Raw genomic sequence first — 23,350 nt, forward strand, 5'->3', positions numbered from 1 at the left:
GTAAAATGTGGACTGATTTTCTTCTGTTTCTTATAGTCCATGTGTACATTCAGTTCTTTAAATCAAAATTTTTATGCACATAACCGTGTTGGTATATTGCCCTTAGTTTAAAAATGTACAACTACATAAATAACTGTTTCTTCAGTATTACTTGACATTTCTTCTGTAATTTCTTTATTTAAAAAAGTAAATGTAACAAGATACTTAAAAAAGGCTAGATACAAAAGTAGTTAAGCTGCTCACGAACATTTAAAATTTTCCAAAATTTATCTTCAATAATCATGATCTTATAAAACATTTTACAGTTATCAGAAAGTGCCCAGGCTGAGTTTACATAACTGAAATGCCTTAGTACAAATGTCTAGTTAGAACTGAAATGCAGTACACCTGACTGACTGCTCATTGAAATAGGGATACAAAGGAAAAAAGTTGACTGTGATAAAGTATTGTGCATTGGCCCCCATCGTATGTACAAAAAAGTGCCCTCACTCAAATGAACAAATTACATGCAAAATATTAGTGATATCATTTAATATCCTAGAGCTCAATGCAGTCAAACCTCAATAAAAGTGGTTTTTATAGGTAAAAGTGATTTCATCTCTAAGATCTGAATGTTCAGAACTTTTTTTTTTACAAGTTCCATATACATGATACACAATTGCAGCCAACCACAAATTAAACACCATAAAAAAAGTTAAAACACAGAACATACTTAATTTTTTATTTTTAAATTCCCTATTCCCTCTATACAAGAACCTTTGCTGAAACACTTTCCACAAAGGCAGCAGTGAATTTTCAGAACATTTTACATTTTTTCCCCTCAGCAAAAAGATAAATCACAGTGTAAATTATGTTGTTCTGCTGTCATCTTTGGCTGGGGTTAGACCCAGAAGTTGTTGACTAGCAAACCATTACAGTGAAATGTTGCTAGTGCTCCTCAGGCCTTTAAGCTACAAACTCAGCAAGGAATGTTTACATTTAATCTCTTTAAGGTACCACCACAGGGTGTGACAGCATTAACTTTCATAAACTTTTATAGACAAATGGAAAAAAATCTACAAAATAAGCTAGTAATATTACACAGCAGTACACACTTTTTATACTCTACACAAAACCAAAATTCTTGGTCTTAATGGCGAGTAGCAATTTCTGTTTGAGAATCTGTTTAGAAGAATAGAGTGGGACGTAAAGTCGAGAAATGCAAGTATTTGCAGTAGGAAGATGTTGGTCATCTGGTGGTCTTATTGTGATGGAGGGCATAGGCTGAAATCCTTCTTCACTGGCTGGTAATGATGGACTTGATGTCCAAAAGTAAACCTAAACAGGAGTATAATAATTACAAGTTTGGCTTTTAAAAGATTAACATTCAACCCTTAACTCTGGCAATATATACATAGAGCCCAATTCTTGTGTTAAAACCTACAAAGGGGTATTATTTTGAACTGGGTTTTTAATTTATTTCTTGTATTAAAAAGGAAAGGTTCAGGGTCAGAAGAGAAAAAAATGTCAGGTATGTGGAAAAGTGACTATGTTTCAATGCCTCAGTTTCTCATCTGTAACATGAGGCTATTGGACCAAATGCTCTCTAAGGGCCTTTCCAGTTTCTAAATTCTACAGAGTATCTCTTAGTGGGAATAAGGTACAAGGTCTCCAAAAAAGGTTCAAAATTCACAGAGGTTATCAAAGTTATTTTGCATTTTATCTACTAGCAAAACAACTCAGGGGCTTCCCTGGTGGCACAGTGGTTGAGAGTCTGCCTGCCGATGCAGGGGACATGGGTTCGTGCCCTGGTCCGGGAGGATCCCACGTGCCGCACAGCAGCTGGGCCTGTGAGCCATGGCCGCTGAGCCTGTGCGTCCGGAGCCTGTGCTTCGCAATGCGAGAGGCCACAGCAGTAAGAGGCCCGCGTACCGCAAAAAAAAAAACACAAACAAGACAAAACAAAAAAAACCCCAGTATTTTCAGTGGTCCATTGTGATACATAATAATTTTATAGTAGTAATTAAGTGTTCGACAGCATCTACTGTACATCAAAATCCATGCAATAAGCCAGGTTAGCATATTTGGGTTTTTTTTAGATTTTTTTTTGGTGGGGGGGGAGATGTGGACCATTTTTAAAGTCTTTATTGAATTTGTTACAATATTGCTTCTGCTTTATGTTTTGGTTTTTTGGCCCCGAGGCATGTGGGATCTTAGCTCCCCGACCAGGGATCGAATCCGCACCCCACACACTGGAAGGCAAAATCTTAACCACTGGACCACCAGGGAAGTCCCAACATTGAGTTTTAAAATGCATCTAATTTGTGCAATACAGCATAAATTACTTTTTCTTTAAATTTGATAACCAAAGATATACTTTCCTGAAATATTTTCATTAATACATACCATTTCTCACTGACAGTAAGACAGTGCCTATCTCTTAAGGTAAAGCTTTTAAAATCTTGCATTTATAGTGTACAACTAAACAGACAAAATATATTCATTATCCCAGAATGACTAGGAAACCTAAACTATTTCCTGAAGCATAGTTTTGTGAGGAATCTCATCTAGAATTCTGTAGAAGGAGGCAGGGAAAAAAAAAAAACTCTGTGTCAGGGTCTCCAAAATCTTCAAAGAACTATAAAAGAGCTGGAAGGTACTGTAGAGGTAAAGCTGGCCCAATCTACTCATTTTACAGGTAAAAAACAAACTTAATGTAAAAAGTGTTTCTCCAAGGATATGTGATTAACCAGACAGATGACTACATCGCTGGACCTCCAAGAAGTTAGAGGAAGAGAAATAAATACCAGAGGACTTCTCAGAACTTTTACTAGTGACCTGTGACTCTCCAAGAGGGAAATAAACTATGTAGTCTTACCCCACCATCCTGGGACTAATAATTCAAGAGAAAACAGTTTAGGAAACGCTGTTATATATTCTGTCCTTGAGACACATAAGGAAAAACCCAACAATATGTGAAGGATAACCTCCCAAAAGGGGAAGGGGAAGAGGAGGAGGTAAAAGACACCTTGGTATAACAGGAGTTTAAAGAGTAAAGCTCACAAATTAAAGCTGCTGCTAAGACATTTGGAGGCCCCTACAGAGGGAGATTCTCTCTCATAAAAGACTGAATAGTTAACAGCTTTCTCTTCCAGTAGAAGGCAGAAATGCAGTGAGACTTAACTTGACCGACTGCACTGAGGTTTTGCTCTGAATCCAAAGATTGACTCAAGAACCCTAATACGCTATCAGGTACTCCTAAAGCCAACAGGGACAGATATGGTATTAGCATTAGTAGGGACTTTGGGGTTGGTCCACAAGATTGGGAAAGTCAAAGTACATGGAATTATATGGAATCAACCTAGAGAGCAACCTAGGAAACTACCATATGGCTAAGCCAAGAACAAAACCCAGCTGACAGCTAGGACTGCTGGACAACCTGTCTTGCTGTAGTGGAGAAATACTGGAAGGCTCTTGGAGCCACGTAAAGATGAAGGAATGCTAAATGCACGACCCCTTCCCCACAAAAAAATATCAATAAGTTACTGCCTGAATTACAGGTAAATTGGAAACTGCAAGTTTTGTGCTTTCATGCACAAGTAACTTATTTCTCCCTCTCAAATGAAACTGGGGTATATATCTAGAAATTGGATCATTTATACATTCTGTAAGAGGTCTGGTTTAGAGTACTGAGAACTAAGGCTGCATCAACAGGGGAAATGTCACAGGGAACTATGAGGAATATGAATAGAAAGGATCTCTGAGATTTTTCTGGGTAAAGAATGTCCCTCAATTTCTACAGGAAAGTCTAGACTGCCTTTCAGGGTTAATGGACAGGTTGACTTGGATATATACTCAAGGTTGGACATAGGTTCCACAGACTCGACAGACTTTTCAATATAATCAAAGTTTATATCATCTAATTTATGCTTCTATGTTAATAATAAGTAATAATATTAAAATCAGAGATGTAGTACTCATAATTAAGCTACTCTATTCATAGTATACAGAGCAATTAAGATACTATTCAAAAATTTTGCAAAGGTTTGCTGCTAGGCAAAAAGATTAAGGATGTACAAAAGAGGCTGCTAGCATATATAAGCACTATAGGGGGAAAAACATGTCTCAACAATAAGCTGGTATTATCTTCTGGGACTAAGGATGGCATTTTAATAGCTAAGATGTATTTCACTTTGCTTACAGTTTTACTCATACTTCTGTTCTAGAGTAGAGAAACAAAACTGCCTTTTATTTCTGACCTTCAATAATTTTCTTAGCCAAAATTAAAATGACCAACCATTACAAATTGAAAACAAAATGCTGTCATACATAGTATTTAAGGTTTTTACGTTTTCTTCTACAAATCTTGTGAAACTTAACTTACAAGATCTTGTCGTTCTGTCATGCTCATCTTCTCTACAATTGACCAGAACCAACGCTTGAACTGCAAGAGCTTCTCAGCATTTTCTCCTACAAATGAATATAAATTCAATAAACATACTATATCAGTTGTAAAGCAATTATACTCCAATAAAGATGTTAAAAATACATATATATATACTATATCAGTTATATTTTTAGAATATTACTTCTTATAAAAGTAGGTATAAAATGGGGGGGCGCTAACCCTAACAGAGGAAGTTAGGACCACTTGCATAATGTGAAACCTCTAGAGTTCATTAATCAGTCCTAATGACCAAGATGACCAAGACAAGAAAAATGAACCACCAGCCTCAAAAATCACATGACTTTAATCCCATCTGTAAGTCATGAGTTTTCTCATGATCTTAAACCAGTGCTTCTCAAAGTTTAATGAGTTCACAAATCACTTGGATCGAGATCTTTTTAAAATGCAGATTCTCATTCACTAGGCATGGGCGAAGAAAGGGGAAAGGAACCAGAGATTCTGCATTTCTAAAAAGCTTCCAGATGATGCTGATGCTGCTGATCTGAGGATCATACTTGGAGTGTCTTTAGGTATTTTTTTCCCGCTTCTAGGTTTCTGGTTTGTAAATAAGCCAAGCTCTTATCTCACAAGTATTGAAAATTATATTAATAAGTGGCACAAAAACTACTATGCAATGATCTATACATTGCCAAGCATGAAGGAAAAACAAGAAAACTTATCCAAATTTAACTTACTATAATTTGGCTGAAGCTGTTTGCAAAATATGAAAAATAAAGGGGAAAAAACTGGTATCTTCATGTATGCAATAATCTTGGACTAGAGTTATAGTCCTCTCAGGAATTTCTTGGAGCTTCCAGTGTTTTATTGTGTAGTCACAGCTAAAAAGTCTATTCCTAGAATATGGGACTTGAAAAGGAAGAGTTGCAACAAATCAAGCACTAAAGATGAATGTTACTCTAGGATTATCACTACCTCTTGTTATTCTTTCTAGATTCTCCATGTGTTTGTGTGCTCTTATGTCTTTCTAAGTGTGCTTTGGATCCGGTTCTACAAAGCAAACATCATGTAGTCAAATTCTTTAGAGTTCAAGGAACATGAATAGGGGAAGGCCAATAGAACTGTCACATGGATTATTTTTTCTTAATTATTAATAGTATATAAAAGTCCTTTTCACACAGTTGCTCACAAGGAATTTTTACTTGTATCATACTAAACCATGCATTTGTTAAAACAGAGAAAAATTAAACAATAAAAGAATTAAGAATGACCTAATGCTAAGCTATCATAGTTCAAACATATCTTAAAATATATAAAAACACCTGAGTAATACAGCATTTCCTAAGCCCCTGTAAATATGTAAGAACCAGAAACTCAGAAAACTGACTGACTAAATTATCTATGTAGTTTATTCCTTAAATAAACATTAAAAAAATTTCATACCTGATTCATCATTGAAAGAGGTGAAACTGATCAGCATTTGCACATTAACTTCACCACAGCCATTTACCAAAAGCCTAAAATCTTCTGCTGTTAAGTCTTCTAATGAATTTTTTGGAAGCACATCCAGTAAACCTTTCCTCATTGCCTAGAGGATTTCAAAAATAACCTGTTTATTACTATCAATCAGTACTTTATTTTCTACATAGCATTTACTGTTAAAGTCCAATATCTAATTTTAGCAGCCTAAGAATACTAAATAATACTAAAAAATTAAGTTCTATATTTTGAGTTTCTTATTAACAGATTCAAAAGAGTGGCAGAGGGAAAAACGGGCTACAGGTTCAAAAGTGAAGGAGTACTGTTACATATCAGGAGTTAACAAAAATAATTTTTTAAATTATGTTAATAACAAAAGTCATTAAGAATAGCTTCAATCTGTCAAACGTGCCATCCTGTCAACATCCTAGGAAGAGTATGATAATGAAAAAAACAAACATCCCTGACACAAACCCAAAATCTAGAAGCTTACTGAGAAATTACCATGTGCCAAGAACTGTTCTAAGCAACTTACATATGTTAGTTCATTTAATCCTATCCTCATTTTGCAGAGGAGGGAACCAAGGCACAAAATACTTAAGTAGTTTGCTAATGTCATACAGCTAGAGGAGGCTGCAGCCATGATTTGAACCCTGACAGTATGATTCCAGAGCCCACACAATTATTCCCAGCATAGGGATCAGAAACATTTCATAAAGATTCTTCAATAGGAGAAAGAGCGGGCCTGATGTTGCTCTTTAGAAGAGCCTGATTGGAGGAATGGTCCTTGGTTTTTAGAATTTTCCTTACATTACTAACTGATATGGCTATTTTGAATGCCTGGGACAATAAACCCTGCTGTACCAGCTTGCCTAGATTATTTGTGCAAAGAAGGTGATTTATGATGAACACATGTTTTTCCTCTGGGGGTCTGAACTGCTTACAGGACTGGCCTCCAATAAAAACCCTGGGCACTGTGACTCTTAAGCAGGCTTCCCTAAACACAAACACTGCACATGCATTGCTGTAATTCACTGCTGGAGGAAGACGTATGTTCTTTGTAACAACTCATGCCCCCAGAGAGAGAACTTTGGAGCCTGTATCTGGATTCCTCCAGACTCTGTCTGATGTACTTTTTTCCCCTTGTGAGAGTCCTTTTGCTATAATAAACCATACCAATGAGTACAACTGCCTCCAAGTCCTAGGAGTCCTTCTAGTGAGTCACTAGAGGTATGGGTGGTTGCAGGACCCCCCAAACAGTAGTCATTTCAGTCCCACAAAGCATCCTTACCAAATCTACTTTCTGATGATTACATGGTTTTTCCAAGTAGTTTTACCCAAAAGAAAGGTCTGGATTCATGTGTAATTTACATTGTATGTAAATTCATTTTGGTTTAAAATTTTTGACCTTTTATAAGCAAGCTGAATACACTGTGAGCTAGTTTAAAACACAGAAGACACAAATAGCCTCATCAGATCAAGTAACATTTTCCAGAAAACACTTACATGTAATGGTTGTTCTGCAACTACCAACATTCTGTGTTCAGCATACTTCCGTACATACTCATACACATTCTGAGGAGTGACCGGTATATTTACACCATTAGGAATAAGTTCCACCTGTGAAAAATTTAGCAGTGCCATTTAAAAGCAATTTTGCCAAAGCAGTAGTAAGTTAACAGTTCATAAAACAATTTCCTAAAAATTTTAAATCTAAAGACAATTCTGTATCTGACAAGTATCTAAGGGATGCAAACATTCTAGGCCTAAGTAACTATAAACTCTTCGACCTCTCAGTCTGTCTCACTAACTCTCCATACATTCATCTCTTTCGCTCCATCTCCTACTGTGTCTTTTCTCTCTCTCTCTCTCTCTCTCTCTCTCTGTGTGTGTGTGTGTCTGTCTGTCTGTCTTGGTCCCTATTTATCTAAATTGTTTTTCTGTATGTCAAGCACAACAGACTAACCAAATTCTCCTGCCAGAATCAGAAAATCACACATTTGCTTTACCTGTCCTCCACCCTCTTCTTTACACAGGTCAATTGCAAATGCCAAATCCATCGCTGAGAAAACAGCATCAGCATCTGAACTCTGAGAAGCAAGTATTAGTTGCCGCAAACTCTCATACATCACAGGGTCAAAAAAAGCAAAATCATGCCAATTGACCTAAGAAAGTAATCATATGAAAATCAATTATGAAAGAAAGATCTTAACTGAATTCATTAGTAAGTTGAAATCTATGATAAAGAATTTTATCTAATTTGAAGATTATTCTTTATCTTCCACTAAATATAACTGATCTAAAGAGGTAAAATTTTAATAAGTCTTTGGCTCTGATAAATACATTTAATTTTCAAAGCATGAAAAATATGCATTTTTAAAAAATTTAAAACCAGGAGTATACTAGTTTTTTTTTTAAGTTGTAAAGTAATTTATTTGTAGAAACCAGCACTAATTATTGCAAAATGATTATGCCGAGCAACTGGTCCTAAGCTCAATACACATCCTGTTTAGCCTTGACAATAATCATAAAATACAGATTATTAATTCCAGATGATAAATCTGATGCTAAGAGGAATCCAGTAACTTGCAGAAGGTCACATCATTGGGTTAAACTTGAGTCTATTTGATTCCATAATCTTTTCCATAAACCTTGTTAAAGGCTCAACATTTCTATGTTGCTGAGCTTTTAAGTCCAGTTCTTCTTTCTCTGCACAAGAACATTTTAGCTGGAACACTTTAAGAAGTCAATAGAGTCAGAGTTTAAAAAAAAAAAAAAGAAGAGGAAAAAATATGTATCATAGTATGATATGCTGTAATAGAAAATAATATTCACCAATGGGTTTGAGTAAAGAAAGTTATTAACAGACCACAGCTTTAACAATGCTAATCATATCAGATGTGTGTTGTGCATCACTAGAAAAGACTAAAATATTTTGTTGTTTTGTGATTATAATTAGTATTATGCATTAATTTAAAAGGATGTCGTTTCTCTCCCCCAACCCTGTCGTAAAGGAATGTACCAGCTGTCAAACTATCAAAACACATAAAGAAAATAAGCTAATTCTGTCACTCAGAGATAGTTATCAAGCATACTATGCTATATTTTCTTACATCCTTTTGTCCCCTCTACCCACCTACATCTTATGTATATTTTTGAAACTGGGAATGCTCTTTTCAATACAGTACTACTTCTATTGCTACTACTTGCTAGAACTTACTGAGCACTTACTATGTGCCAGGCACTATACTGTTTTCTTTACCATTTTATAAATGGGGAAGTATGCCATAAATGTCAAGGGATTTGTCTGCAATAGGATCCAGGTCTGTCAAACCCTCCAAACCCACCTGTGTGTCACTCATTCTTCTATGCTCTCTCCTCCATGTATTCAGATTTTCCCCATGTCATTAAATGTTTGAAAATGATTTATAATGGCTCTAATGCTTTAAAATTTAATACTAATTTAATGCTATATATATAATTATTTTATGAAACAAATTTTTTGCAATGTAAAAGCAGTTAGGTTCATTAAAATCACTTACTTTCCTACCAAGCAACACTTTAATCACATGTCTATTCAATGTGATAGGACATAGTTCATTCTGTAATAGACACAGTCCAAGAATCCTAAAAATAAAAAACAGGCAAATAGTATTTAAAATAACTCTAGAACACATAATGCCCCACACATACGTAATATACATAAAATATGTTGAGAAATTTTTATAGTAGAGCATATACACATTTTACAAACTAATATATTCTAGAAAGTCTCATAAACTGAAATATTAAAAAAATTCAAATACAAGATTATTTTACCTGCCAATGTTTCTGAAACAATTCAACCTTGCTTCTGTGTTTTTGCCAGGCCTTGGAGTGTAAAATCCTCTTTTTCCAGGTTGGTAAAACAAAGGGGCATTGTCATCACCATCATCTGTGTCATCTAAATCCATATCTACTACACTTCGACTAGAACCATGACGCTTTCGGTTTTCCTAATAATAGAGTATCAGAGATTAAGCCCCAAGATTGATTTTATTTGTTTGTTTGTTTATATTTTAGTATATGTGTCTACAAGAAAAGGATTATTTTTTATTAAAAAATGCCATTATAACTCTTTAAAATTAACAATAATAATAATCCAGATACCCCCTCCAAAAAAACTAACAGTAATATTTTTGACATTACCCAAGATTGATTTTTAACAGCAAAACATATGAACTGGTTCTCTAAATCACTTAAAGTTCGATAGGTGAAGCCACATTCATATTTAAATGTAAATAAGCTTTAATTCATTCTTTCAGAATTGTGATATACAAAGCTTGTGCCCGTTAACTTCTCTATCCATTTAAGTAAAACTATTTAATGAAACTCTGGTAGCTCCTTTCACCTTGATTCCTTAAATATATTTTCCTTGGATACAGAATTCTGGATTGACAATTCTAAAAGCACTTTAAGGATGATGCTCTCTGTTGTCTTCTCGCCTTCACAGTTTCTGATAAGAAATCCACTGCCTTTCAAATCACTGTTTATCTATATGTAAGGCACTATTCTTTGCTTCCTTATTAGTTTTACAGCAGCTTGATTATGTATCTAGACACAGTTTTCTTTCAGTTTATCCTTTCTAGGTTTCACTGACCTCCTTGAATCTATAAATCTATGTCTTGCATCAAATTTGGGAAGTTTTCAGCTATTATTTCTTCAAATATTTTCCTGTAACAATCTCGTTCTCCTCTTCTGGGTACTCCAATGACATGCATGTTTGATATGGTCCAACAGGTCTCTGAAAACTGTTGTTTGTTTGACATCTTTTCTCCTTCTATTCTTCAGAAGGGATAATTTCTATCTATCTTCAAACTGACTGATGAATTTTCCTCTGTCATCTTTGTTCTGCTATTGACCTATTCAGTGAATTTTTTCTTTCATACATTGTACTTTCTAAAATGTTCCCTTGGTTCTCTAGTTTCTATTTCTCTGTTGTGAACCTCTACCTTTCCATTCATTTTTGTTTATTTACCTTTATCTCACAGAACATGAGATAATGTCTTTGATAATTCCAACAAGTGGGTCATCTCAAGGCTAGCAGCTATTGGTTCTTTTCCCAGGAGAATTAGTGAATCTCTGTTGGTTCTTTGTATGTTGAATAATCCTGGAGTGTATCCTGGACATTTTGAATACTAAGTTGTAAAACTCTGGGTCTTGTTAAAATGGTATGGAGAATGTTGTTTTTTTGGCTTTGGTAGGCAATAACCTGGTTACGTTCAGCTTGGAAGTGTCATCTTCTGTGTGCAGTGGTTCCATTACCAATTAAGTTTTCAAAGCCTTTTAATTATACTATTGGGTCTGCCCCGCATATGCACCATATGGGATAGTCTGGGACTTGGACAGTGGTTTATACTATAGTTTATTTCTTAAAGCATGTACTACCTTCCAGTTAAGACGGAGTAATGGGGACCAGTTTTACTCTCCTGCCTGAAACAACGCTTCAAAATAAGTTTTTCAAATTTTGACTTCCCTCCAATCGGTATGCTGTTGTTTACTTTTCAGAATCCTCAAGCAGTTCCTTTTTGTATTTTGTCCAGAGTCTTTAGTTGTAGTCAGTGAAAGAGATAAGATTATATCTTGGCTGGCACTGAAATTCTCAGGTAGCTTACAAATTGAAATACATCATGCACTTTAAAAAGCCTTCTTACTGCTATACCATATGTCACATTTTCTCTGGATCTCTGCTGCTTACTTGAGGAAGGAGACCTAGGAATCCATAGGACTGCTCTCCTTCTCTGATATTAATTAACGACATCTCTAATTTAAGCTTAATTCAGTCTGTGCTCAAGTGGAGGCAGCCAGTGAGTGGGGTTACACTGAACCCTAACTCAACCAGTCTTATTACTTGATTCTGTATATGACACCTTTATACTAATCTTTGCTTTTTCCTCTACTGTAATCAAGCATTTTACTTACAAAGACATAGTTTCTTTGTAAATATGCTTTCCTCTCCCTTCTGTAATTTAAATTCCAAGTGCTTATTATTAGCATATGTACAAAATGTCCCTTACCTGTACCTTTTCTGAGGAGTCTAATAACCCAAGATCCAGGATACTATCCGCTCCATTTTCCCTAAAAACAAACAAACAACCTTTCACATTTCAGATTAACTGAAATTCTAGAATTTAGTGTAGAGAAAATCATATGCATTTAAATTTATAAGAATATATAAATACATTTAAGTTTTGAAGTAAATAAATACCTAGGACACTTACTAGTCTTAATGCAGTTCTAGGAACAAAAATGTCAATAACATACACAAAAACACAGGATGCTACATGTATGATCCAAGACAATGAACTAAAGGCTACCTGAATTAAGACAAAATAAATGCAGTCTTCATAGGGGTACTAAAACTTGAGCTCAGGGGAAGCATTGTAAAAGAACAGAAAAATGTTCAGAAAGCAATCACAATAGGAATCAAATGCTCTACGGTATTTAATTATTCTAGAATACTAATAAATCCACTGTTAAATCCATAAAGCCAGGTGAAAGCAGTCAATATTATATTCTTGCATTCAACAGAAAACACTTCTAAAGCAGCAACCCTTACATATATTTACAAATATCTTTTTTATCAAAAACACACATTATTTGCAACTTTTTCTATAATGGGCTAAGCTGTATCAGTGTGTTGATACTTCCAGAAACAGGGAAGAGGAATAAAGACATAGTGCATGAAAGTCAAGAGAAGAAAAATAGTAGTAACAGCAAAGAAAATAAACTTCTAGCAATAGTCTTTGGCTTGGACCATTCAAAGGCTCTGAGACAGGTAAATAGCTGGAATTGGTAAGTGGCTATTTAGTTTCAGGGCTTAGCCTACCCACTTATCCATCTCTAGGACTATATCTAATCTAAGTTCCTCATTCAATATCATGACTAGGAGAAAAATAAACAGACATTTTCATCTAAAATAACACTTCAAAGCCTTAAACTGGATATTAGAGTAGCCCCAGTAGGGCACAGATTAAGTATGGCATATCTTCCTGTCACTTTTACCTGTCACCTGGGGAAAGGAAGGGTAAGTAATTTAACTGATAGATATTTTTAAGTTTTATATTAAATATACTACACAATAGAAAACAAAAACTTGCATGATTTTTAAGATAAATCAGGAGGTCTAAAAGAAATTTCATGTTTATTGCAAGGACTCAGGGATTACACCCAATTCCTTGAGGTATTTGGCCTCTGCCATTAGGGGTATTCACGTGGAGAATGAGATGTACTTCTTTATAAGTTAGTTTCTAAATAAGGTTCGTAAAAAATCTTCAGAACCTAAAGTGACTGCTAAAATTCTGCCCTTCTAATACATGTGAAAGTCAGCTGTCTCACTCATGGATTTTAAGCCATCTCTTAAAAAGCCATTTAAAGTCTTGTACTATTTAGTATAAATTTTAAGATATGGTGACAGCCACATCCTAAAAATAAAGTAGCTGATGTTTAAACTAAAATGTCTTCCCAATTGTATACATTACCGTCCATGTGCAATAATGAGTTCCATGGCTTCATCCACTCTTGCTCTCAGAGAATCTTCACTTGCTAGAAGAAGAAGAAGCTGAGCTGGGGATAATTCCAACAGCATGCCAGTGATTTTACTTGCAAATGCCTGTAAATGACAAACAAATGTTACTTGCCTCTACTCTCTGAAACCTCTTGTCTAAATCAGCAATCTTTTATCAGAAAAAAAAAAAAGAAAATGTAAGAAACTTGGATAACAAATAGAAAAAAAAAATTCTGAACCAGTAATGGATTTTATTAAATTGGAAGCTTAATTATAGAAAACTTTTTGGTAGGGAATTAAATAGTCTGTGCACTAGCAGTCTTATTAAAGCTAGTTTAATATTGGTTGACAAGCCTTTTTTAAAGGTTTTTGATACCCATGAGTAAACATAAAAATACTCAATTTTCATTTTTTTCCCTTCCTCATCAGAGACCTGGAAACATTTTTTTCATTTAGTGTAGCAAAAAAGAGGGAGGTAAGAAGTGAAGGAGGGAGAAGGAGAAAGAAAAAGATGCCTATATTTAATGCTAAGGATTCATTGAAATATAATTGGATGACTCTGTTTTACTATTCTTTTGCTGTAACATGTACATATAGTTATGTATAAAGACAAAAAAACACAACTAGGTTATGTTTCTTATTCCATGAAAGAAACCTCTGACAGAACATTCAAAATAAAATCTTCCTGTCATACGTATCAGAGTAAAGTACATATAGCTGATTCACTTCATTGTACAGCAGAAACTAACACAACACCGTAAAGCAATTTTACTCCCCCCCCAAAAAAGAGTAAAGTACACTATTTGCAATGTGTTCTACCTGCAAAGTAACAATAATTTGTACAAATAAGGGTACAAATAAATACAATGAACAGATAATTCCTTAGCACACAAGGAAATTACTCGGTAGAATGCCAACCTGGCATAGGTAATAAAAACAACATCAAGCTATATACAATTACTCTCCAGTAAGTCCTGCTTCTTTCCCTCCCTAGGCTTCCTTTTTATTGCAGTCCTCAACCACATGGCTTTCCAGTAGCTGGCACCTTTTTAAAATACCAGCCTTAACTGAAAACCAAAAATGGCACAGCCAGTTAAGAGGTAGCTAAGTACACCATACATACTGGTTGCATTGCTTGTACACGGGGATAAAGTCTCTCTCCGAGCGCCTGACGATGTGCTGGCAGAGGATCAGGATCATCACTAGGATTTCCTTCAGAGGCTGGTCTGAAGGGCCTAGTGTCGATGGAAAGCTGTCTTCTAAAATCCCTGAAAGATGAACAAAGCTATTATGACTTCATTTCCCTTGTCTGCAAAATGAAAATATCAGTGCAACTAGTAACAAAGTTGGAAAACCAGAGCATACAGTTAGCTCCAGTTATGGTACTAGGGTGGAAGAATGCCTAAAGAATGATGGTGGGGAAATAAAGATTATCTAGATTTTGTCACTTGAAAATCTATAAATCTGCAATGCATAGGTTAATTTGATTCTAAGGGAATAGGACCTTAAAATACCAGAAATCAAGAGCCTACCCATATTTACTGGAAATTTTAGTCAAAAGTAAAATGCTACCCCATCCTAACACATGAAAAATTAGAGGTTTAAAAACAGTTGGTTAGACTTTTTTAGTTACAATACATATATCCAATTATTAGAACTTTCATTTTCTAAAAGTCCATAATTGAGACTCTTACTTACAGGCCTACCTCCAATTCATCCAAAAAGATGGTACTCAATAAAAGACACAAAATTATCTCACCTATCCCGATCTCTCCGAGAACCTGCTCGCAAGCCACTACTCCTCCTCATCTCCCTTTCTCTCTCTCTTTCCCGATCCCTCTCTCCTCTGTTCCTTAATCTCTGCATTAAACCTGGAAAAAAATATGAAATACACTTTGTTTAGATGAATGTAAATGCAGCTACTTTAAATGTTAAAGTCAATGTGAGGACATGAGACAAACATAGTAAGAATATGACAACCGTAGATCATCTTCCTTATCATCTGTGTAAGTGCCTTTCTGTCACTCTCCGTATGGTTTTGAGGGTTGGGGGTGATTCTGTAGAATGAACCTGGTAGGTAATAAATGTTCACTCAGTATTTGTTTAATGAATTTATCCCCCTGTCATGTCAAAGCTGTGAAATAATACATAGCAACTGGGGCTATGTTAGTTCCACCATAAATAATGCTGAGATTTCTTACATATTTGAATATCTTCTCTATTCTTAGTTTCTGGCATTAAAGGCATTATAGCCACCCAGCTATTATTATGCTTAAAACCTTAAGCATAAACCAGGGTATGGTTTCCTAAAGAGTAAGCAGAAAAGTTATTTCTGAAACATCATGACTTCCCAGGTTTCCTCATTCACACTTGACAATTTCTTTTTATTATAGAACTACAGAAAGTCAAATGGTGAAACTAATGATGAAAGGCTGAGGTACTCTCCCCATCTTTTCATCCTCAATTCTTTCCAGAGCTCATTCAGCTTTTTTCCAGACCTCAGTCAGCTTTTATGGTGGCAGTTTACAGAACCCCAGTAAGGTACAGCTACAGCCTAGGTAAAACACAGCATTTTGTTGGTAACTCCTTCTCCCTCAGTTACTATATCCATCCACCTACAAGACTGACGATCTTCTGCCCCTACCTTACATGAACCCCCAGTTTCAACCTTTTATAGTTTTCACACATTTTTTAATATGCTAATTGTAATCCTGAAAATTAGGTAAGAATCCTAACTCCAAAGTGCTGATCCTCAAGGAGGCAGAGCTTACACCGGGATGTTAATACAGAAAACCTTATTACCAAAAAACAAAGTCTTGCTAAATTGAACAGTGAAGTTGGTGACACAGCCAACTTACATTTGGTTGCAAGCTCCATCTCATGGGAGACTGGAGCGACTCTGCAAATTATACTTTGAAAAGCACTGTTCTAGACAATAGCATTTTCTTCTAAGTATCTCTACTTATTAAATACGGGGATTGGGGAAATCCTGCAGTTTGCTCTTTGAATTTTTATATTACCATAGATCTTAAACCTCCCACTCCCCAGGCGTTATAATTTGAGATGAAAAAAATAGTACAATCACAACCATTTATGGAAATAAGTGTGGCAGTAAAAGAGCAAACTGGTAAATTGTCAATTATAGTAGTTTATACAAGATTAAATCATTAATCTAGAATAAAATGGTATAAAAGTGTAAATATACATTAACCGTGATTATCATTGTTTCCATTAAACAAGGAAAGAATTTGTATGTGCTTGTTACCTGTAGAGTACTTACTTGTATGAGTGCCTTTGTTGGCATTTTGGATACAATCTAGATTTGGCAGTTTTTCATTGGACAAAAAAGCTTGTGCAATGGCTGTATAAAAACTTCGTGCTACACCACTGCCCTCTCCTGGTTCATCCTTAAATGTAACTTTCACCCTATGTACAGCCATAGGTGTAGTAGCACATCGTCGACCAAAGTGATTGTTAAGTTGCCTCATTGTCTGCTGAATAAGAAGATCTCGATCACGATCAACCTATTAAAACACAACAAAAATTAGTAAATTCAGTGTTGGAAACCACCTTGAAATTTTTCTATGTAAAATCTGAAAATCTAATTTTAGCTTTTCCTTGACAGCTGAAATAGCTACGAAGTATTTGGGTTCTCAAAAGCTTATATTCCAAATAAATCATACAAGAATATCTTACATTAAATCAGGATAATGGAATTTAACTCAATTACAACATTTTCTTAAAAGGTCTACCAATTTGGTAATATAGCAGGATAAATTGCAAGTTGATCAAAGTGTAAATTTTTTTTTTTAATAGTGAATCCTAGAAAAAAAATCATAGGATATTCCTTTGGTGACAGAATACCACAGCAAAGTAAAAGAAAAATGACAAACGGAAAAACATTTGCACCTTCTATTACTGACAAAGATTCATGCACAGTGTATATATACACCTAGCGTTTCTAAAAAAAATTGAGGAAAAAACACTTTAATAGGAAAAATGGGCAAGAAATATCAACAAACAGTTCCCAGAAAAAGAAGCAGCCATAATATATGAAATATATGAAACAAAGTTTAACTTTGCTCATAATAAGAGGAAATACAAATTTAAATTATACTGCCTATCAGATTGGCAAAAACCTAAAAATTTGACAACTGCTGGCAAGACTTTGGAAAATCAGGCCTTCTTGTGTTGATGTTCAAAGTGCAAAAATATACAGACGTTATGTAGAGGTATCTGCCAGTATTTGACGAAATTACATATACACATGCCCTTTGACCCATGTCTATCTATCTATCTCAAAGACATGCTAGCCAAATACAGAAACACACATAAGGCTATTCATCACATCTCTATTTGTAACAGCAAAAGACTGGAAACAAACCCAAATGTCTATCAATAGGAAACCGGTGGAAAAAAATTGATACAGCCATAAAATGTGGTGCTAACACTAGGTAGCTGGAAAAAAGGAAGGCAGAACATCTCTCTCTATATATAGCCATGGCTTTCTCTCTAGGATATACTGTTAACTTGGAAAAGCAAGATGGAGTAAAATGTATAATAGCATGCTCAGGGTGGGAGTGGGGGAGAGAGATGCATAATGAATACACACACACAGGATTATATATTTTTTGAAAAGTGGGAGGGAAATTAAATAAAAACAAAAACAAACAAAAACCCGAAAGGGGGCAGGGGGAATACAAAGTAAAAGAGACAGGAATGGAAATTAGATTTCTCTGAATACAACCTTCTTCTATAGAGTTGACCTTGCAACTGTAGATATTTTACATTAATTATGAAACATAACAAAGTCAAAAAAAGGAGAGAGCAATCCCTAAAAAGTGAAAGCAAAATGAACTGAAAGGCCCTAATTGTGTGGAGATGAGATGGTAGGTAGCAAAACCACACAAAAGGAATTATTTCAAGTGACTTTAAACAATGTAGTTTGACTGTACATCTCCAATTGGATATGCTCTAAGAACAAAAACTGCAAATAAATCTTAAGCTATTTTCAATAATCATTTTGTTGGTAGTGGTGTTGATGTTATGATTCTAAGACTATTGTATACATGCTGTGGGATAAAAGCAAATGAGTAACTCTATCAGTGTTGCTGGGAAGCTGGATATTATTCAGTTCAGAAGAAAGGAAGTAAAGACTAAAAGGTGAAAATAAAACAAACTTGTGGTCCTAAATCTTGAATTTGAATTAGGAATATCAGTATGAACTCATGAGATAATTTTCTTCTTCCTTTTTTAAAGGAGTATTTCCTACTAAAAGGCCTAGAAACAATGACAAACCCAACAGGCAGTGAGCAACCTAGAACCCAGATTATAATCTCAAAATACAATTTCCTGCTAAAAGGAAGCAGGGCTTCTTGAAGAAATGGCTGATTTAAGGTCTGTGACAGAAAATAACAGAAAATGAGACATATCAAAACGTAAGGAAGTTGTCACAGATTGGACTCTCACTAGCCACAGAAAAGATAATTTGAGCATCAATGAAATGAAGCACATCCAAACAGTTTTAATCCATGTGTTCATAATGATGCTTAAACGAACAAACCCATTGCTCATCATTACAGGATGTTAGGAAACCAACTGCCAGAGATAACCATTACTCTAAATTTGATGATTACCATTTATTTTCTTTAAATTTTTAATTACATAGTATATATCCCCTAAACAAAATTGTTATTTGTTTTTAAATTTTATATAAATAGCATACCATATGTATAGGATAAGAAAATCTAAATACCTTTACCTCTAGTGATAAATCTCTTGACTGCTGATTTCTCAGTTTTTCCATTTCTCTACGGAATTTTGATTCCTTTACCTCGAAACCACCCAATTCAGTTAGGATCTTAAAAAAAAAACAACAACAAAACAAATGCATGACAGAATTATCCTCTGAAATATGTTCGTATCAGGCAGAATAGAATGTAAAGTGCTCAAAATACATACTGATCCAGGTTCTGCTCCAACATCTTCCATGAATACCCGGCCGAACAGTTCTAAAGAAAGGCGCCAACGTCCTAGCAGCATATCATGGGAAATGACCATTCCCATGAAGCTACACTGTGGCCTGTAATAAGTTTAAGGGGAGAGGGGGAAGCAGTTTAGGCAACTCTAAAAATTTCCTGGTTTTTGGTCAATAACAGTAATTACTTGGTCTTTTAATATTCTGAGATCTTAAGTAATTCAAAACCACATCCTCTCTAATGGAGAACTTTTCTATAGCTACTTGTTCCTTGGAGAACTTCTTATTTTTACTCCATTATTCCTTCTGTCCTTTACGTAAGGATACACCCCCAGGCTGGCTTCTATCTTCATCTTTAATTTTACCTCCTCTCCTTGAAGTCCAATGTCTGTCTCCACTAGATGATTCCCAGACCCCTCTTTAGTTCACAATCGACCAGAACTTCATTGTGTGAAATATATCCACTTCAATCATACTTAACTCATACTCAACATGGTGAAACTGAATATGGCCTCTTCACCACAGTGACAATGCCTCCTGATTTCTTTCAATAGTACCACCTATTTTCCTACTGCACGGACTTGAAAAGATTTTAATTTATTCTTCCCTTGGTCCCTCCAGAGTGATCAAGTCCTTCATAAGGTTTCTTTTCCTAACCATGGTTTCCTTTTCATCCCCAAAGGCAATATTCTACTTCAGCCCCCTTTTTAACAACTAGCCAGAAGGAATAACAGCTTGTCTCTCTACCTCTAATTCTTCTCTCCTTCAATCTATCTGCTTCTACACATTCGAACCATCTCAGCTCAAATCATATTGTCTCTAGGAAGCTTGAGCCATCCCAGTCCCTAATTCTTCCTTGCCTTTTATGGTTGTTAGACTGTGTACACAAGATGTATATAGTTTCCTAAACTAGTTTAACTCCTCCTAAGCAAACCAAAAAGAAAAAAAAAATCTGATATTACATAAACAAAAATCATACAGCATAAAGCAGACACTCAACAAATCATTAGGTGATCAGCCATACTGAGTCACAGTATACTAGGCAAATTTTTACTGGGAAAGCAAAGAACCTACCACTTGCAAGAGATTTACTAAATGTGAACCTGGCAAAGGAGTGAGCCCAAACAAATGTGAAAGTCACAAATCTATAGCTCCTGCTAACAAGTGTATAATTGGCAATTTGACAGGGATATATACTTTAACTCAGTACTGAATGTTAAAAACAGAGTCAGAATTTCTTCAGTAAAAGGAGGAGAAAATCAGAATGCCAATCAATGACAAAACAGTCACAAAAAAACAAAATCCAGAAAACTCTAATATTTAAATACCTGATTATAAACTAGGAAAACACAAATATTTCATCCTATTATTTATATACAAATAAAATTATAAATTTTCTAAATAAAAACTCTTACAAAAATTATAATAGCCATAAAGTAATAGCATAGAAAAACTATCTTCACTTAGCAAGTACCTGAAAGATGTAAGAGGTGGCCCTTCACTTTCAGTCAGTCCTATTTCTGCGAGTAAACTGCTTTTCAACTGTGCAGCAAGATCGTGAGCAGATGGCCCTGGTTTTGAACTCTCAGCTTCTTCTGGCACCACATTCTGTTCTTCCCCTTCCTTTTTTTGCCGATTTTGCATGTTCGTTACATTTTTCAAATTGGCAGCATAAGACATTTTAGTTGGAAGAACCTATGAATTTTTACATTTAAATGTTAGATATTAAAAAACAAACTGACTAGATTTCCTTTTCAACTTACTAATACTCCACAGAGATCACATGGCAGTTAAATAATTCCCTTCTGGCACTTCAACTACAAAGATGCAATCTATTTCTTGTCTATCTGATTCCCATGGATGAGCACCAATTCCAGTGCATTTACCAGAGCAGCCTCAGGGAACTTTTCAAGGTATCTTTATAATATCTATGGTTACTTAAGTGTCTTATGTGCATAAAATTCTCCTTTATCACTTAGATAATAAAGAAAATTCTATTCAAGTACATGTCTTCTATATGCCTGCTCTTAAATGGTGTTATTACTTTTTCACTGGAGAAACAGTACAGTATAATTTCAGGCTCTCAAATCAGACTTTCATCTAAAAACTAGATCTGTCACTTCACTAGTTGTATAACAACAGACATTCCCACGTGAAATTTATGTAATCTCTCCAAGCCTTACCCATAAAATCAGAATAATGTTTTCTACCCAACATGGTTGTGAAGATTAATTGAGACAGTGCCCAGGAGATAGAATTATCCAACAAATGTTAGGTATCATCATTAATATTACTTTATTCCCATTCTAGACTCAAAAAGAAAAGTTACAAGCCAATATTATATATGCTCATATGTATAAAAATTGAAAATATTCAGCAGAATTACAACAATCAACTCCGGAACAGGCAAACACAGCAAGTTAGTCTCAAAGCAGACTAATGACAGTATTAGAATTCCTTTAATTATGTCATAAGGCAAGAATTTCTGATACTTCTGTTATTTGGGTAAATACAATATTCTGAATGCATTTCCAAAAAACGAGATGCTGGGATAAGCGTTCAACTCACAAGTATTATATTGCAAAGATTTTTACTGTCTTACCTCAAGGCAGTTTCTATCCACTGTAACTTCCATTAAGCATTTTCCACTACTGGCAGATGAAGAATAAAGACCCTGACTTGGACGGCCAAAAAGATCCTCCTTTCTAGCATTTGGCTGGAATTTTAATAAAAATATTACAGTTACATTGAACACTTTAAAAAAGTAAATTCAACTAAAAAGAAACCTTAAGGCTAGTTTATGTGAATCACCTGCAACAGATGTGGCTGATCAGCCAAGGGGATGGCTTCAGCTAGAGGCACTTCAAATGGATTTGGGGGTATACACCCAAGGAACGTCATGGAGTCAGAGCGTCGGAAAAATGGATGGTTTTGGCCAGTTTCTGCGGGAAGAGAGTCATCATCCTTATCATTCAAAGTAGCACCTAAACATAAAGAGATAAAATGTTTTTTAAAAAAATTAATTATTGGGGAAGGGTAAAAGGATCTACATCTGCTCAATCCAAAATTCTTGTTATTTCTTTATAAAATTTTAATGCCACTCAAAACAAGTTGATAGTCCAAAATTTTGATATTTTAAAGTGGTAATTCAAAATATTGGTTTAAAATGGTTACAATGATAAATTTCATTTATGTGTATTTTAACACAACAAAAACTTGCAAAAAATATTAGCAGTAACCAATACTGTTCCATTTTGTATTGGACAGACACTACCCACATCCACCTCTTCTCTCTCTAGAGATTTAGACCTGAATATAGCTAGTTTCCTGAGCATGTTCAGGACCTGGCTCACTGATGACTCCACAAAAGGGGCTAAAATTTGAGCATCTGCTTACTTTTAAGTTCTGATTCCTCTATAAGAAGATAAACAGAGAAATGTCTAGGCAACTCATGCATCCCAACAGGAAATCAGCACACCAGCACCAACTCCCATTAATGGAATAAAACTTTTGTCAGTGCTTACAGTATGCTGTGAAAACAGCAGTGAGCTATGGCTGGGTTCTCAAAAAATAGCAGTTAAAGTTAAGTTGTCTTTCCCAGGCCTGAATAAAGTACTATGTGATAATAAGAAACAGGCAAGCAGACTATTTGACCCCACTAGAAAAGTATTTTTAATTCTACTTGAAATTATACCTGAAAGCTACAAATAAGAGTGGAGAAAATCCCCAAATTTCTTGAATTTGGAATATTTTCTCTCTTTTTTATTGCATTAACTGTTGAGTTTTGATGAAACAGGGAGTTATAACTGGTATTTTCCATTTTCTTGACTCAGTCTATTTTGCATCAGTATTAGCAAAGGTTGTGCTAAGACTTTATTCAAATGTATGTAGTACCAACACACTTAAGAATAAAGGTAAACATAAAACTAAAAGAAATGCAAAGGAGAGATACAAAGTCAAAATA

At 35.0% G+C, this 23,350-nt stretch overlaps 1 protein-coding gene across 2 annotated transcripts in view; it reads right to left on the minus strand.

Moving 5' to 3' along the window:
* Positions 1 to 236: 236 nt before the first annotated feature.
* Positions 237 to 23,350, minus strand: part of UBR5 (ubiquitin protein ligase E3 component n-recognin 5) — a gene marked incomplete at its 5' end in the record, with an annotated part of 139,291 nt that continues 116,177 nt past the window's right edge. For both annotated transcript variants that reach the window (XM_079722198.1, XM_079722197.1), the window contains 17 exons: positions 237 to 1,317; positions 4,364 to 4,449; positions 5,828 to 5,972; positions 7,370 to 7,483; positions 7,873 to 8,028; positions 9,406 to 9,490; positions 9,683 to 9,858; positions 11,920 to 11,980; positions 13,384 to 13,514; positions 14,533 to 14,677; positions 15,169 to 15,280; positions 16,690 to 16,933; positions 19,171 to 19,269; positions 19,371 to 19,491; positions 20,861 to 21,081; positions 21,989 to 22,102; positions 22,198 to 22,370. In XM_079722198.1, coding sequence (XP_079578324.1) covers positions 1,105 to 1,317; positions 4,364 to 4,449; positions 5,828 to 5,972; positions 7,370 to 7,483; positions 7,873 to 8,028; positions 9,406 to 9,490; positions 9,683 to 9,858; positions 11,920 to 11,980; positions 13,384 to 13,514; positions 14,533 to 14,677; positions 15,169 to 15,280; positions 16,690 to 16,933; positions 19,171 to 19,269; positions 19,371 to 19,491; positions 20,861 to 21,081; positions 21,989 to 22,102; positions 22,198 to 22,370 — 2,396 coding nt within the window. In that variant the 3' untranslated portion in view covers positions 237 to 1,104. The remainder of the gene's footprint in view (positions 1,318 to 4,363; positions 4,450 to 5,827; positions 5,973 to 7,369; positions 7,484 to 7,872; positions 8,029 to 9,405; positions 9,491 to 9,682; positions 9,859 to 11,919; positions 11,981 to 13,383; positions 13,515 to 14,532; positions 14,678 to 15,168; positions 15,281 to 16,689; positions 16,934 to 19,170; positions 19,270 to 19,370; positions 19,492 to 20,860; positions 21,082 to 21,988; positions 22,103 to 22,197; positions 22,371 to 23,350) is intronic.

Source organism: Hyperoodon ampullatus, assembly GCF_949752795.1.
Source record: "Hyperoodon ampullatus genome assembly, chromosome: 17".
Taxonomy (NCBI): Eukaryota; Metazoa; Chordata; class Mammalia; order Artiodactyla; family Ziphiidae; genus Hyperoodon; species Hyperoodon ampullatus.